Source organism: Natrix helvetica (genome assembly GCF_964273705.1).
Source record: "Natrix helvetica genome assembly, chromosome: 11".
NCBI classification, from domain to species: Eukaryota; Metazoa; Chordata; class Lepidosauria; order Squamata; family Natricidae; genus Natrix; species Natrix helvetica.
Genome location: NC_138562.1, coordinates 17,861,736 through 17,876,374, shown reverse-complemented (window position 1 = coordinate 17,876,374; position 14,639 = coordinate 17,861,736). Strand labels below are relative to the sequence as shown.

Sequence of the window (14,639 nt, the reverse complement as noted above, 5' to 3'; positions counted from 1 at the left end):
TATTTGCTTTAGCCTTTGTTCCTCCCGATTCCGCATGTTTTCCTGGGTGTTATTTTTACCCTTTTCTTATCTAAAACCCTGCAATTAGGAGAGGTAAGTCAAAGGAGGGGTAAAACGTAGTGAATAGTAAAACGAAGGTCATGTTTTACATTTTTTTTTAAAAAAATTAATGTTGTCTCAAGAAAACGGTTGGCAATTTAGAACTTCATCAATGCAAAATGCAAAATGTTAGACTGGAATACGTTTTAAACAGGCTAGACTGTGTTCTTTCTCATCCATTGTTAGCCCCTTGGAGCAAAGAGAGCTGATGGAAAGCTTTATCTGGAATGGTTATGGAGAAGGAGGCAGCCCAACCGCTACTGGAAAATAGCTCTGGAAAATACATATTAGCCAACAAGTTCCATTACCCAGAACCTCTGAGAGAAATAGCTCAAGACAAATGTTTGAGAAGCAGCTTATGAGCGAGCCTGAAGTAACAGAAATGAACACACCTTTCTGGGATAAATGGAAACACACAGGCTGAAGCAGCTAAACGGGCACCTCAGTAAGGGAAGCAGGAGAGACCCTGGAAAAGCTGCCTCATCTCAAGAAAGGGAGGATGCTGGAGCCTGTGTGGATCCTTCAATCCCTCACCCCCCCCCCCCCCCCGGAAGGCTCAGCCTAACATCAGGCGAAGAAGAGCCAGGGGTGGAAAAGCGATTAGCCAGATTTTCTGTGGAAAGACAGTCGAGGACACTGTTTTTGCAGCACTCCTAAGCGTGATGTCTGTCCAGCTAGCTTTTCTCAAAGAAATGACTGAAACGGATCTTTCAAAGCCGCCCCTGCTTTTGAACATTCCCCATAGGCTCTCCTGTAAAAAGGTATTCACGGATAGCTGTGTGACATGCAACCATTGCCTCTGCTGATGCCCAGAAAATGAGCTCTGCAGCACCAAGAGCAACAGCCGTGCTAGTAAGAAAAAGGGGGCGTATTAAATGGCTGCCTTATTTACTACAATGTCTCCCTCTGTGTGCCTAATTATGTCAGCTCCGTCTGTATGTTGAGCTACTTGTTGTAAGCCTTAGCAGCAAAGCTTCCATCAACACCACGGGTTAGACACAGTGGAAGGGAGATGGAGGAGAAATGTAAGAACAAAACCTGAGTCACTCGTGCGGATTTGGGGGTGGGGGTGGGGAGTGGAAGTGAACTTGGTGGTTATGGTAAGCACTGGTGCGCTTAGCTAAAGGAGTATCCAGAACCAGAAATTACAAAAAGGGAAACGGGCCAAGACAGAGGAAAGGCACACAGAGAGTGCACAAGGGCAGTGCATCTCCAGCTGTGGCTGGCTGGGACCCCCCACATGGCTTGGCTATTTGTTGAGGCTACCTGGCTCTTTTTGGCGGTGGGACGATGGCTGTTCCAAAGGTCCCCTCGACCCACATTCAGAAGTAGGGCCACTGAAAGCTTGCAGGTATCCAGCACCTCCATGCCTCAGCCCGCCAGCCAACTCAGCAGGTGGCTTTTAAACCAGGGAAAGGAAGCAAATGGTGGCCCTTGATGCCACTTCAGGCAGCGCATCGTGTGCTGTTGGCAGCCTAGTGGCTGCCAGGCTGCGCCGAGTGGCTCTGGGAAAGCGTCCTTGGCAAAGGGTAGCCACCAGTGGTAGGGGGAGAAATGAGGGTTTAAGCTGCCCTCCTGTTGCCCTGCGTTGCTGTCAAAAGCTCCCTAGACACAAAACGAAGAGGCCAATCCGTATGGCTCTGGCACTCAATGTCCACCCAGCTAAGCCATGGGGACACGCCATAACCTTCTGCTCCAGGCCAGGCCCGATTCTCGGGAGCCCTGCCTCCCCAGGTCGCCTCTGGGATTGTGCAGCAGGGACTCCGGGAAGAGGCTACCGCGGACGTTTCCCTTTCAGCCTTCGATGGGAGGAGGTCTGTAGACCAGTCGGAGCTCTCGAGCAGAGAAAGACCGCCGCGGACGCAATGAGAGCCCCCCCCCCGCCAGCTGCCAGGGTCGCGGAGCCTGCAGCCCTGGAACCCAGCAATAAGCCCCTTTGGCCTGCCCGCCGCAAGTCCCCAGGGGGCACGGGAGGCTCGACCATCCCTCTGTTGCCGCGCCTTCCCGGGTTCTCTTTCCGACACAAAGAATGCCCACCGCACCCGAAGTCCGGCGCCAGCCACGTCCGTTTTGATGGCGAGATCGGGACGGCCGGGGGGGGGGAGATGCAGATTAGCGTCACTACAAGCGCTTGATTGCGATCCCGGAGCATCGCGCAGCCGGTTAATTCCCCGCGGCCACGGAGGCCGAGGGCTTGGTCGCCCCGTCTCTCCCCCGCCCTCGATCCTTTGCTGCAGCCCATTAATCAGACGGCTCTAGAACGGCCGGCTTAGAGCGCGAGAGACCCAGAGAGGCAAGGGGGCTGCGGAGGCGCGGAGCCTGTCCTCGCCGTTCCCTCTCTGGCTGCCGCCCCCCCCCGCCCGCCCCTGACAAAGCAGCCCAGCAGAGGGGAGTTCCGTTAGCGGTTGCTGTCTCGGCTTTTCCGACCGTCTCCTTGGGCAGCCCGCCTCAAGATCCTCGGCTGGGGCATTCAGGGACGCCTGGCTGGCACAGGTCTCAGACAGAGGGAAACGCGCCCACTGCCGCGCGGCCCTTTGTCCTTCTCTGGAAGTCGTGCGCGCCACTGCCCCAGCTGCCGGTGGCCCGGAAAACGAGGGCCGAGGGGCCTTGGCCTCCCCCTCCCTCCCTCCCTCCCTCGCTGCTTCCCTCGCAGCTGGCTGCTGGCGCTGCGCAACCTGGGCGGGGGCCGGTGTGTATGAGGAAGATGTGGGCTGCGGGCACCGATCTTCGAGGTCGCGCAACGGGTATAGCAAGCCGCCGGCCACCGCCGGTTTCCGCGTCTCCCGACCGGGCTTTAAAAAGGGCCCCCCGCGCACCGACAACGTCTGCCCTTCCCTTCGATGCCGCCCAGCGCTTCTTTTTTTGACCCAAAGTGCGGCGACGGTCAACAGCACCTGCCTTCCTTGCGATCCGAGTGGCCCCTTTGGGCAGAGGAGGATGCTCGAGTCCGTCGTCGGAGCTGCCGAAGCCGGAATCCTGTCGGAGCGGCTCTATGGGCGCCTACTCGCCGCCGCCGTTCGGTCTTGCTACCGGCAAGCCTCTGGCGCTGCTCGGCGCTGGCGGGTGGCTGGAGAGGGGAGAGGGGGCGGGGCAGTCTGGCGGCTGGCTAAGGAGTGGGGCGCATTTCAACCTGCGTCCCCCCGGCGGCTGCTGCTGCGAGGAGGGATTCGCGCGCTCTCGGGAGCGCGGCAGCGGCAGGGGCAGCAGCCGCCTTCCTCCGAGACCGGCGAGGGTTAGGGCGGTGTGGCGCGGCGGACAGATTTCTCCTCCCCACGCCTCTCCTCCCCCCCCTCTTTTTTTTTTCCAGGAGGAGGGCTTGGAGATCTTACGAGCGCCAGCAGAGCAAGTGCTTACTCTGACCCGGATCAGGCAAGCAGTTGGTCAGACCGAGGCAGAAGGAACGGTACCTTTAGTAAGAGCCGGGCAAGTGGCCCCATTGGGATTAACGTCACTACGAGCCTCACTGGGGAAAGAAGGTAGCTCATTGGTCTAAGCAGGCCCGCTTGAAGAGGGATTCTTCAGTCCTGCACTGCTGGAGGGCCTGGGGCTGGGGGCGCCTTGCCCGGATCAAGCTGAAGGAAGCCGGACTGGAAGAGGCGCTGCCGCTTTTGACAAGGGGGTCAGGCAGCTCGAGGGGGGAAAAGGGGGGGTTGGGAAGGTGCTGGTGCTCGGAGGTGGCCCACTGATTGCATTTTGTGGAATCTTTGCAGCCAGAAGACAGCAAAGGGAGGGGTGTGTGGGTGGGAGGTGGAAGCCTAGGAAACAATGGCCCAAGCAGGTGGTCTTCTCCTGTTGTGCCCAGGCGTCCCTGGTCTCCATGCTCTGCTTTGGCTTTCTATGGCCCCAATAGCAGGAGGGTGAAGTTGGTCCAGAAGCCAGTAGCTGGCAGGCCGATATTTGGGGAACAACCAGCCCAGGGTGTATTGCTGTGGCTCAGGAGTTTCCTTGGAGTTCCCTTGATCCAACTCTTTGACCTCTCCCTTCTCTTCCTCTACCTGCTGATGAGAAACAGAGAGGATGGTGAGGGCACTGAGGACAGGGGCCTCAAGTAGTCTCCCTGTGTTTCTGAGTTCTCTCTAGTCTGATTCTGGGTCTCTAAGCTAGTTGGGGCGTTTTTTCTTTTTCCATTCAGACTTTGAGCCTCCACTCATGGATAGGTTCTGCTGAGATAATCCTATGAAGTACCCAGGTCTCAGGGTTTCCTGTGCAAGGCCCCCCATTCGCAGAGCAAGGTTTTCCAGGTGGCATCTCAACAGTAGCACAGCAGAGTCAAACTGGCAAAGGGAAAGCTGTGTCACAGGAAAAGCACGCTCAGCAGCCGCTGCCGCAACTGCCTCCTTTTCATCCCTGACCTCCTTTGAGACAAAAGGTGCCAAGAGAGAAATGGGAACTCTGGACTTGTCTCACTGTCAGCTTCTCCCCCTTCCTGCCTTAATTAAGTGGGAGTCAGAAATTAATTAACAGGTTTCTTAAAAATAACTTCTCAGAACATTCATACTTCGGCACTGGAGATTTGGGTCAAGAGCTTGTATTGTCGTGGGAGTAATAATCACTTTGTGAGGAAGACATTGCACGGACTTGAACTTCTCAGGGGCTTTTTCCATTTGCTTAGGACATCCTGTGCCCTTGGTCCTTCATGCTTTGACCCAGATGGGCTGAGATAACCCTGAAGGCTTCATGACGTCTCCTACCCTCAGTTGAGCTGGTTGTTGGGCTCAGCACCAGAGAGCTGAAGGCCTTCCCCAAATGCTAGATTAGGTGAGAACTGGCCCTAGATCTTTACATGGGATGTGGGGGCATAAACCAGTGGAGACGATGACCCAAGATGACAATAATGATGGTCAATTTTCAGCATCACAATTGAGAGACCCCCTCCAAACAGAAGAGGAGCCGATGACTTTCCACCTCTTGGGGTTTCATAAGGACCCTGAGGCACAATGGAACCCCACCAGCAGGTCAATAGGATATAGGCATCCCTTCAGTGATACCAGGTTAATATGGAATCTTAGCTTCTTCCAAAAGCAGGCATTTTTCTCTCTGCTCATCAGAGAAACGGGATGCTGTGGAGTTGGGAAAGTCTGAACCTGGAGGAGTTTGAGCCTGAGAATAGAGCAGAGCCTTTGGGAAGGATCCTGCTGCCTGGGTGGGTAGGTGTGCTCCTCCTGCATCCTAACTTGGAAACCCTACCTAGACCTTCCCGTTGCTTTCATCTTGCCAATTGCAGTGGGTCACTGCAAGGACCTTGACAGACTTCTCAACCATTGAGGGCACCCCCTCCCCTATTAAGAAGAAGATGGCACAACTTGGAATTGGCTTCTTTCAATGCCCACCCCCTCTCCCCACATTACTCTGAGTTGGGGTGTTATTTTTTGGGTGTGTGTGTTGAGCTGCATCGTCAAAGCTCATCGATGCCAAGGATTTCATTAGTCAATTTCCATAGCAACCCATCCCCAGCTTTACTGAGATGGACCCCACCTCACCATGGTGGTCTGAGCCCTAGTCTTCCTTCTGAGGGAGTTGATACTTCGCATTTTTCAAGGGTGAAGGATCACCTGGGATAATCATAAGTTAAAGAAAACCCTGTGTGGGTTTCGTAGCGCCGCCAAACTCCATCTCTGCTCCCATCCTCCGGAGGATGGTCTGTCATCTCTGAGGAAGATCAGCCCCATCACGGAGCAGACAATGTTTGCACTGGCTTGGAAGGCGGCATCTTAAAAGGCAGCTGAAGTGTTTGCTGCAGAATTTGTCTCGTTTCTATTGCAGACATTTGCAGCCGTTCTTGGTTGCAGTTGCAAACATACTCCATCTGCATTGGAGGTTGCATGTGTGTGTGTGTGTTTGTGTGTGCATATGGCTCTGTTGCTGTTCCCCAACAGGCATTAGATTTGTCATCCTGGAACTTTGAAGAGCCCCTATGGAGAAAGGGGAAAAACAGACCCACGAGCTCATCTCCTCCTCCTTCTCCAACAATCTCCTGAAGCTTCCCGGCACACTGGCCTGTCCCTCTCAATATGATCCAATCTGATTAAGTACTCCATTCCTTTTTTTAAAAAAAAAAAACTAATTGAACTTTAAATATTTGCTGTAGCTGTTCATATTGATATCAATAATGGCTTTAAAGAGGCTGTGTGCAACCTTTACCACATTTGAGTCATTTTGTATAATATTTATTTGCTACAATCTATCTCGTATTTCTACCTTTTAATCATTTTCCGGTTTTGTAGTTGTTTATTAATCTGCTGATCTTTCTTCCTTTCTTTTTTTTTTCTTGCTCCCCCCCTCCTTTCCTCTAGCCAATTATACCATAAATCCCATATGGAGTAATATTCAGATTCTTCTTTCTCTTTAAGTTCCTTCGTGAGCCTATCCATCTCTGCACATTCCAATATATTTTTTTATTACATTTTCTTCTGTTGGTGTGTAATTATTTTGGTGCGAATGTAATTCTCGCTGCCATGATTACGTGTATAATTAAGTATCTAATTTTTTCCCCATAGTTTCCTTTTATAATTCCTAACAAAAATAAATAAATAAAAAATAAAGGCTGTTATACATAGAAAGATAGAATATTATATACATAATGGAAAAAAGTATGAAATAATATAAATGCGCGCGCACACGCACACACGCACACACATATATATGTTTGTGTGTGTGTGTGTGTGTTGTATTTGTGCTGATAAATAAATAAAGGGAGACTAGTATAGATCTATTTCAAGCTATTTAGCTCTCATCAGCTAGCCATACCCTTACTGGGATTTGAACCTGGGCTGTATTACATATTAGGCAGATGTATTAGCCACTAAGCCACAGGCTCTCCTCCTTATCAGCTGAGCCAGGGATACTAGGGGTTGTATTTGTGTTACAACCCCTGGTATCCTTGGCTTAGCTGATAAGGAGGAGAGCCTGTGGCTTAGTGGCTAACAAATCTGCCTAATATGTAATACAGCCCTGGTTCAAATCCCAGTAAGGGTATGAAGTAAGGAGAGGAGGATGAAAAAGAGAGGAAGAGAAGGAGAGAGGATAGGGAGGGGAAGAGGAACTGAAGGAGTAGGAGAAAGGTAGGGGAAGAAGGAAGGGGAAGGAGAGTAAGGAAGGGAGAGAAAGAGAAGGAGAGAAGGTAGGAAGGGGAATAGGAAGAGTAGGATTAGGGGAGAGATAAGGGAAGAAGGAAGGGAAAGGAGAGGAGGAAGGAAGAAAGTAGAGAAGGGAGGGAGGGAGAAAAGAAAGGGAAAATAAGGTGGTGCCACAACAGGAGGAAGGGACGGTAAATAAAGCAACCCAAACTGTATATTACAACATATTGAATGAAACAATAAATGTGTAAGAATGATAAATGTAAAGAAGATAACAATTATGTGAATGTATACTTAAGATGGTATGTAAGAGAATAAAAAATAAAAAATTTCAATTTCTTGAAAAAAATGCTGGTCTCTTCCAGGCTCCATCTAAAAACTGGCCTCCTTCTCCCGTCAGCTGCAGGGGTGGGGAGTGGGGTGGGGGTTGGAGAGAGAAGGGGCTCACTCATCAGCTCTTTCTACCAAATCAAACTTCAGAGGAAGGCAGCTTTGGTACTATATACTAGTTGAGATTCTGCTGCCCTCTAGTTGCCAAATGTACAGGCACAATAAAGCACACCCCAAAAAGAAAAACAACCATTATTTGAAGAAACATGGTTCTCCAAGGGATTGCGGACAAGTATTTAGCAGCCCTTTAACTGCTAGAGTACGAGCTATGTCCTGCGTGTGAAAGATGAACTGAGCAGTGGTAGAATCACAAGGTGGAGAAGAGAGGGACATTCTTAAGACCTCAAGCTAGGACGGGGACACCCCCCCCCGCCCCAGACAGCCAGTGTGACAGAATAACAGCCATTGTGCCAAGTGAATGTCTCCTTCACAATGCAGTTTCCCATTCCTCTGGCTCATAAGAATGAGAAGAAAGGCGTATCAGTTAGACTTTGCAAATAGTTGAACCTTAGCATGATAGAAACTATGAATGAGATTATGAGGAGACTTGCTTCTGTCTTCTCTCTTTGTAACTTGTGAGTTTCAGCCTTACTCCTTCAGATTCTCTTAAGAGCAGTGCATTTAATAATCTAACGGCATCTGTAACCGTCTCCTTTGTTTCGAAATCAAACGCGAAAGTTCTTCTCCTCTAACATGAATTTAGCTCATCCTGACTAAAGGTTTTAAAAGAAAGAAAGCTATAGGAGGTTGAAAACAACATCAGACCCACCTTCCATACCTTCCCTCTCTCCTGCTCTTTCCCTCCCTTACTTCCTTCTCTCCTGTCTCCTTTCTCCCTCTTTCCCTTTCTTTAGCTCCCTTCCATTCTCTATTTTACGTGGTGCATTTCCACCTTTTAGCAAACCCCATTTAATATCAATGGAATTGATAATTATATTCCCAATGAAAGAAGCGCGGGGAAACGTTTTCCATATTGCTAGTTTTTATTTTAAAGGCATACCTTTATACAAATTCCAATTGTTTCCTCTCCACCCCACCCCATGCTGGCTGGGGAATTCTGGGAGTTGTAGTCCACAAGTCTTAAAGTTCCCAAGTTTGGACACCCCTGGATTAGGGGGCACTTTCATTCACACCTTCCACAAACCTGGCTGCACAAACGAAACTGTCCTGGAAGAGCAACATCAAAATAAAAAGGAAGCAACCGAAGAAGGAGCAGCAGCTGCCCTTGGAGGACCAGGCAAGAGCAGCCAAGAGGCCTGCCTCTTTCTCTAGCTGGGGCAGCCACTGGGCTGCCTGTTACCTTCCTCTCCCTCTCACTTTTGGCATGGGCGGGTGATGTCTGACCTTTTGCACTCACATGGGTCCCAGACTCTACTCTACTTACAGCATGTCCTCAAGGCTAGTTGTGGGGAAGGATTGATTGTGTTTAGGTCTGGGAGCTTCCCCTGTGCGTCACTGGGAGATTTGGGAAGCCAGCTCCCCTGCAGAGGTCTTCATATAAATTGAACATATGAAGGCTTAGATGATGGGATGTATGTCCAGATGAGGCCCTGGGGATCAGAGGAAGGGTCATATGTGGGGATAAGATCCAGGTGTGGATGGAATGGACATGAGAATGAGGAATATGAATTTTGATAAAACATTTTCTCATGTCTTCATTTCTTTGCCTTGGCAATTAAGAACTTTGCTCTTTTCCTGTCTCTCTCACTGAAGAGGGAGGGGGGGGTGTCGTGGGGGAGCTGCCTCGGAAAAAAATGTTTGTTCTTTTATTCTGCTCTGCGATAGGAAGGAGGGGGGGGATGCACATTCACAGTGAGACAAAAGTTAGCACCTTAAAACCACTAGCCAGGATGTTAGGAACAAGAATAGCTCGCTTATTTAAAAAAAACACCCAAAACCCACATAGAGGTGGCACACTTTGCAAGATACCCATGACCTGAGGTGACAAACAAGTGACGTGAAATCCAAATGACCAATCAATATTATCTGTTATGCATGCATTATTAGGGGAAGGGCGAAGGGTTGAAGGCGACCATCCCTTGACTATAAAAACTGCTGTAAGATTCTACTCTTGGCCCTTTGGTTAGCTTTTCAAATCAGGGTCCTTGTATCTTGGTACCAAAATAAAAGTATAATTCTGTATCACACCTTGTGTCCGGTGACTTATCGGCTTTGACACCAAGCAAGAGCCAAGTTTTGGGGACAACACACATATATATGCATATATACATACCTGCAGGATCTTCCAGTGGGGAAGGTGCTTTAGAAAATACGATGCCTCAAAAGACACAGATAAAGGCCTGGAAAGAGCCATTGCTTTATTGGAAACAAAACAGGGGGGAATAGGGATGTGTATTAAGGGAGGGTGAATCCCTTAATACTCCTGATCAGAGAATCATTTATAAAAAATATAAGAATGCAGAAAAAGCAATAATGCAGCATGAACTGACAAAGCGTGCATCTGAGGAGACACTCTCCCCATTTCCAGGTAGATGGGTGCACAGCTACTTCTGGAAAGGAAGGAACACAATTTTAGACATTGAAGCCATGCCAGGAAAGAGAAATTTTCTGGGGATTCTTTTCCGGGCACTCCCAGCTTGAGAGAGGGAAGGTGGGGAAGGGCTGTCCCTGGCCACCTGGTAATATGCACTCCTCCCATCCCTGAGCTGGCAGAGAAGGTCCGAGGGTCTGATATGACCAGCCCTGAAGGTCAAGTTGTCTCAAGTCCTAAGGTGGCTTCAGAACAGGAGAAGGAAAGAGATGGATCCTCCCCCTCTCCCCGCTTCATCCTCCCTCCAGGTCAGCAAGGCAAAACAGTGCTGATAATGGTAACTTCCCCACACATATGGAGGGGAACTGCATTCACCACCAAACCTATGAGATGCCTCCCCCCAAATTGGTGAAATGTTCAGTGCCCTTGTAAGAAAACACTTGCATCATAGTGTTAAACCATAGAAATGGAGGTAGACTTTAGGAGAAACCCTCCCATACTACCACCTCTTAGAATAGAATAGAAATAGAAATAGAAATGGAATAGAATAGAAATGGAAATAGAAAAGAATAGAAATAGAAATGAAATAGAAATAGAATAGAATAGAACAGAACAGAATAGAAATAGAAATAGAATTCTTTATTGGCCAAGTGTGATTGGACACACAAGGAATTTGTCTTTGGTGCACATACTCTCAGTGTACATAAAAAGACAAGATACATGCGTCAAGAGTTTTCACAGACGTTAGCGCTTAGTGAGAAGTCACAGAAGATATAGATATAATTTGAATTAGTGCAAAAGTATCCTGATGTATTTTTGGAAGAAAGGAAAAAGAAATTTAGGATAGGCTAGGCTAGGATACTTTATTTGGCCAAGTGTGGTTACAGAATAGAAAATAGAAAAAAAGGAGACTGGTGAAAAATGTTTAATTGAGCAGCAATCTGGGAGGATATTCTCTGAACAGCAAAATTCTCAGAATCCTCAGGATTCTTCCCTTTCTGAGTTAAGGAGAGCGGAAAGAACATGGAAATTATCTAAGGAGCACCTCTCACCAAGAAACACCCTGCCTTCATCTGAACAAAGGGACTTTTCCTTGATAATTAAATAAGTTCAGGAACAGGGACTTCCAACATCAACATGTATCAGGCAGATAGTTTTCTTCTCTGTTCCCTGTCCTGTAGAAACATACAGTTTTACATGCACATGTGCGCCCAGACACAAGGCTGACTGTTCAACTACCTCTCCTTTCTGTATCTGGTCCACCATTTCTTATGGATTCCCTCCCATGTATCTAAAGGGCACTCAAGATAGGAGGGTGGCATGGAGAAGCCCAGCTGTAGCATATATCCCTCCCTCCCCCCTCCCCCGGCAGGAGGTTAGCCTACACGAGCTTCAATCTCCCCTCCTACTTATGGCTCTATGTTTAGAAAGGGGGTGTTGTGGCATCAGTTTCCCAGTCCTTGCCTCAGGGGGAGGAGGGGGTCAGGGTCGGTCTGTTTATTTTAGAATAGAAACAGGAGGAAAAATATATTAGAAAACATGTTCAGACATCAACTGAAATGAAAGTGCATCCGATTTATACTTAATAGTGGAGACAGTTGGTGGAGATGCCAAGTACCACTTCAGATTGTCTGGCTTTCCCGAAATTCCGGTAGGGAGCGGGGCAATGCCCAAAGCAGACCTGAAGAAGGAGATCTGTTGAAATAGAAATCTACCGGCAAGAAAGCAGAAGGAACCCAGCCGTGGTCGCCCTGGAAACGGGGGCTCTTCTTGGCTCAGCATGCCCTGCTTTACCCCTGGAGCAAAGCCCGCGGGAGGAGAGCATCGCAAGCCTTCTCCTGCTCTCGCTGAAGGGCACCAGCCCCTTGCCCTCGCCGGTGGCCAGCTGGAGGGAGAAGGAGTACTTACACCGGCACGGAAGAGCTTCTCCTCTTGGCGGATCCTGAGTCTAACTCAGCCCTCGATGCTACCAGGGTGGCATCTTGCGGGGTTGTTAGCAGGGTGTCCTCCTGGCTGACTAACCACAGCTACTATCGTCACTGTGGTGATGGGGAAATACTGCCGAGGGTGCCTGATTGGCTTGTGAGTGGCCAATGGTCCGCATTTCTTCATTTGCTCGCTGAGATACAAGCGCATCTCCCAGGGATCGACCAATGCCTGATTAGGATCCTTGGTCACATGAGCCCCACTTCCCTCCAAAGTGGGGAGCAGGGACGGTGGGGAAGAAAGGGAAATGAACCATACACGACGGCCCTAGGTCGATTTAAGCAGGGAAAGCTCATGCCGCCGCCGCCGCCACTGGATAAGCCCGAGAAGGGTTAACCCAGGCTAGAGCGAGGGAAAATAGGTAGATGAGTGAGGAAGGGTTTTTTAGGACACCCAAGTGCGGGAGGCGTTCTCAAAGCTGCCGGCGGGTGGTGGTGGTGGTTTGAGAAGGAGCCCAGCCCGAGAAGAGCCGTGTCGGGCTCAGTGGTGGGGCGGCAAGCGAAGGCAGGAGTTGGGCTCCCTCTCTCTTTGCCCCCTGGCTCCTCTTGCCCCTCCTCCCCCTCCCCCTCCTCGTGACGGAGGTGGTGCGGGTCGGGGAAAATCCACGGAACCATCTTCTGTTCATCCGCATGCGGGGGCGGCGTTTCCTCCTCTCCCTGGAAACGCCCCCGTCTCCCTTCCCTTTTTCTGCTGGCTCCTTGCCGCCCCTCCCGTTCCAGTTCATCCGTGCCAATCACTTTCCGCATCTCCGGCTCTGCCAATGCTACCCGGTGGGAGCGAGCCAAGTGCGCAGGCAGCCCCTTTCTAAAAATAGGGAAGGGGGACCCAGGCAGGGGCGGGAGGGGGGCTGCCGGGAGCCCGAACGGTGCGTGGCTGGCTCGCCGCTGAACCGACTGCTCGCCGTAGACCTGGTCTCCTCTTGGTCCGTCGCCCCCGGTCCCGAAGGAGGCGAGGAGGCAGGAGCGAACCTCTGCACGGCCGGGTGGCGGCGTAACGGCAGGGCAGGGGGGGCAGCAGCAGCGGCGCCCAGTAGGCAGCGCGGTCGCTCGTCTGGAGGCTCTTTTCCGCGGTCCCCCGCCCACTCTCCCTCCCTCCCTCCCTCCCTCCCTCCCGTTCTCTGCCCTCGCCGCCGCCGCCGCCGCCGCCGCCCGTGAGAACGGAGTCTACGTTTCACTGTGGCCGTTCGCGAGCGTTGCTCTCTGCTCGCTCCCGAGGGACCTGCTCCGCCGCCAGAGGAGAGCTCGCTCGCTCGCGCAACCGAGGATGGTGCTGTTGCCGCAATTGCCGCTGCTGGGGGCCAGAAGTGGCGTGCCGGGCCGGCGCTGAGGGACCCTCCCGTGCGCCCCTCCCCTCCCGCTTTCTCCCCTCCTGCCTCCCCGATGTTTAAATGCTTCATGTGATTAAAAAGCAGCCTCAGCACCCCGACGTCGGGCACCCAGGATATCGGTCGCGGGCACCGGCCCTTCCTGCGCGCCGAGGAGGGCGACGAGCGCGGGTCCCTTCCACCCCTCCCGCCCTCCCCCTTCCCTCCCTTCCATGGTCCTGGAGGTGGAAATGTGGAGATTTCAGGCATGCAGGCTGAGTGGATTCGTCTCTGCTTTGGCAGCTCTTTGTCTAGCCTGCTGCGCCCAAAGGTAAGAAGCGACGTCGGAGCGGGGAGGCGAGCTTGGGCTGCAGAGCCTTCCCCCCCCCCCCGCCCGCATTGCTTTGCGCCACCCTCGAGTCGCCGATAAAGGGGACCCGCTCAGTCCCGCGGGGCGGGGGGGGGAGAGTGGCCGTCCGGCCGACGGAGCTGGCAAAAGAGGCTGACCCCGGAGGAGGCCTGTGGCGGGGAGGGGCCCGTGGGAAGAAATTGCTGCTGGCTATTTGCCGCCGGAGCAGATCGCCGCTGTTGTTGCGCCTCTGGACCCCCGAGGGAGCTGCTCGGCGCCGCGGCGAGATGGGGATGGGATGGGGATCGGCGGCGAGGCAGAAGCGGCGCCAGCGCACCGCTGCCCTGCCAGGTTGGCTCTCGCTTGCACGCGATCCGACGCCGGGTTCGAATCGCCACGCCGGCGGGTCGGTTGCCCTCTCTGCCTGCCTAACCGGGAGAGCCGAAGGAATCGGGACCTGGAGCCCGCGTTTCTACCCAGGGATCAGATTCCTTAAAGAGACGGAGCTGTCCAGCCTTTGGCCCTGCTGAAATTGGAATCCGACTATAAATAGATTGTGTGTGTGTGTTTGTGTCTGTTGGGTTTAGATGGAGATCAATGCCCAAAGAAAGGCCTCCTCCCCACCCCCATTTTGGAAGGGAGATGAAGACTCTTCTGCAAAACTGGCAAGAGGAGCAGAAGCTGCTGAAGGACTTTTGCCAGTTAAGGGGAGTCCACCCCCTTCCCCCCAAGTCACTCTTCTGACCAGAGACCAGGCCATGGGGCAGGCCTTAAGTTCAAGTCCTTCTGTTCTTCTCCCATATCAGGGCTCTCTTTGGACACAATACAAAACATCCAGGCAGTCAAAAACTGAAAATCTGAACTGGAAAGTGGAGCTGCCCATGTGGCAAACCTTTACTTAGGCAGTTGGGGGAAGAACTGGTAGTCTAGTAAGCCTCCTATGTG

General features: G+C 51.6%; 1 protein-coding gene across 2 annotated transcripts in view; it reads left to right on the top strand.

Moving 5' to 3' along the window:
* Positions 1-13,578: 13,578 nt before the first annotated feature.
* Positions 13,579-14,639, top strand: part of LOC309397847 (gamma-aminobutyric acid receptor subunit beta-4) — a gene marked incomplete at its 5' end in the record, with an annotated part of 34,580 nt that continues 33,519 nt past the window's right edge. The window contains one exon of one of the 2 annotated variants that reach the window (XM_081964241.1): positions 13,579-13,676. In XM_081964241.1, coding sequence (XP_081820367.1) covers positions 13,579-13,676 — 98 coding nt within the window. The remainder of the gene's footprint in view (positions 13,677-14,639) is intronic. The other variant, XM_081964242.1, reaches the window with a different exon arrangement.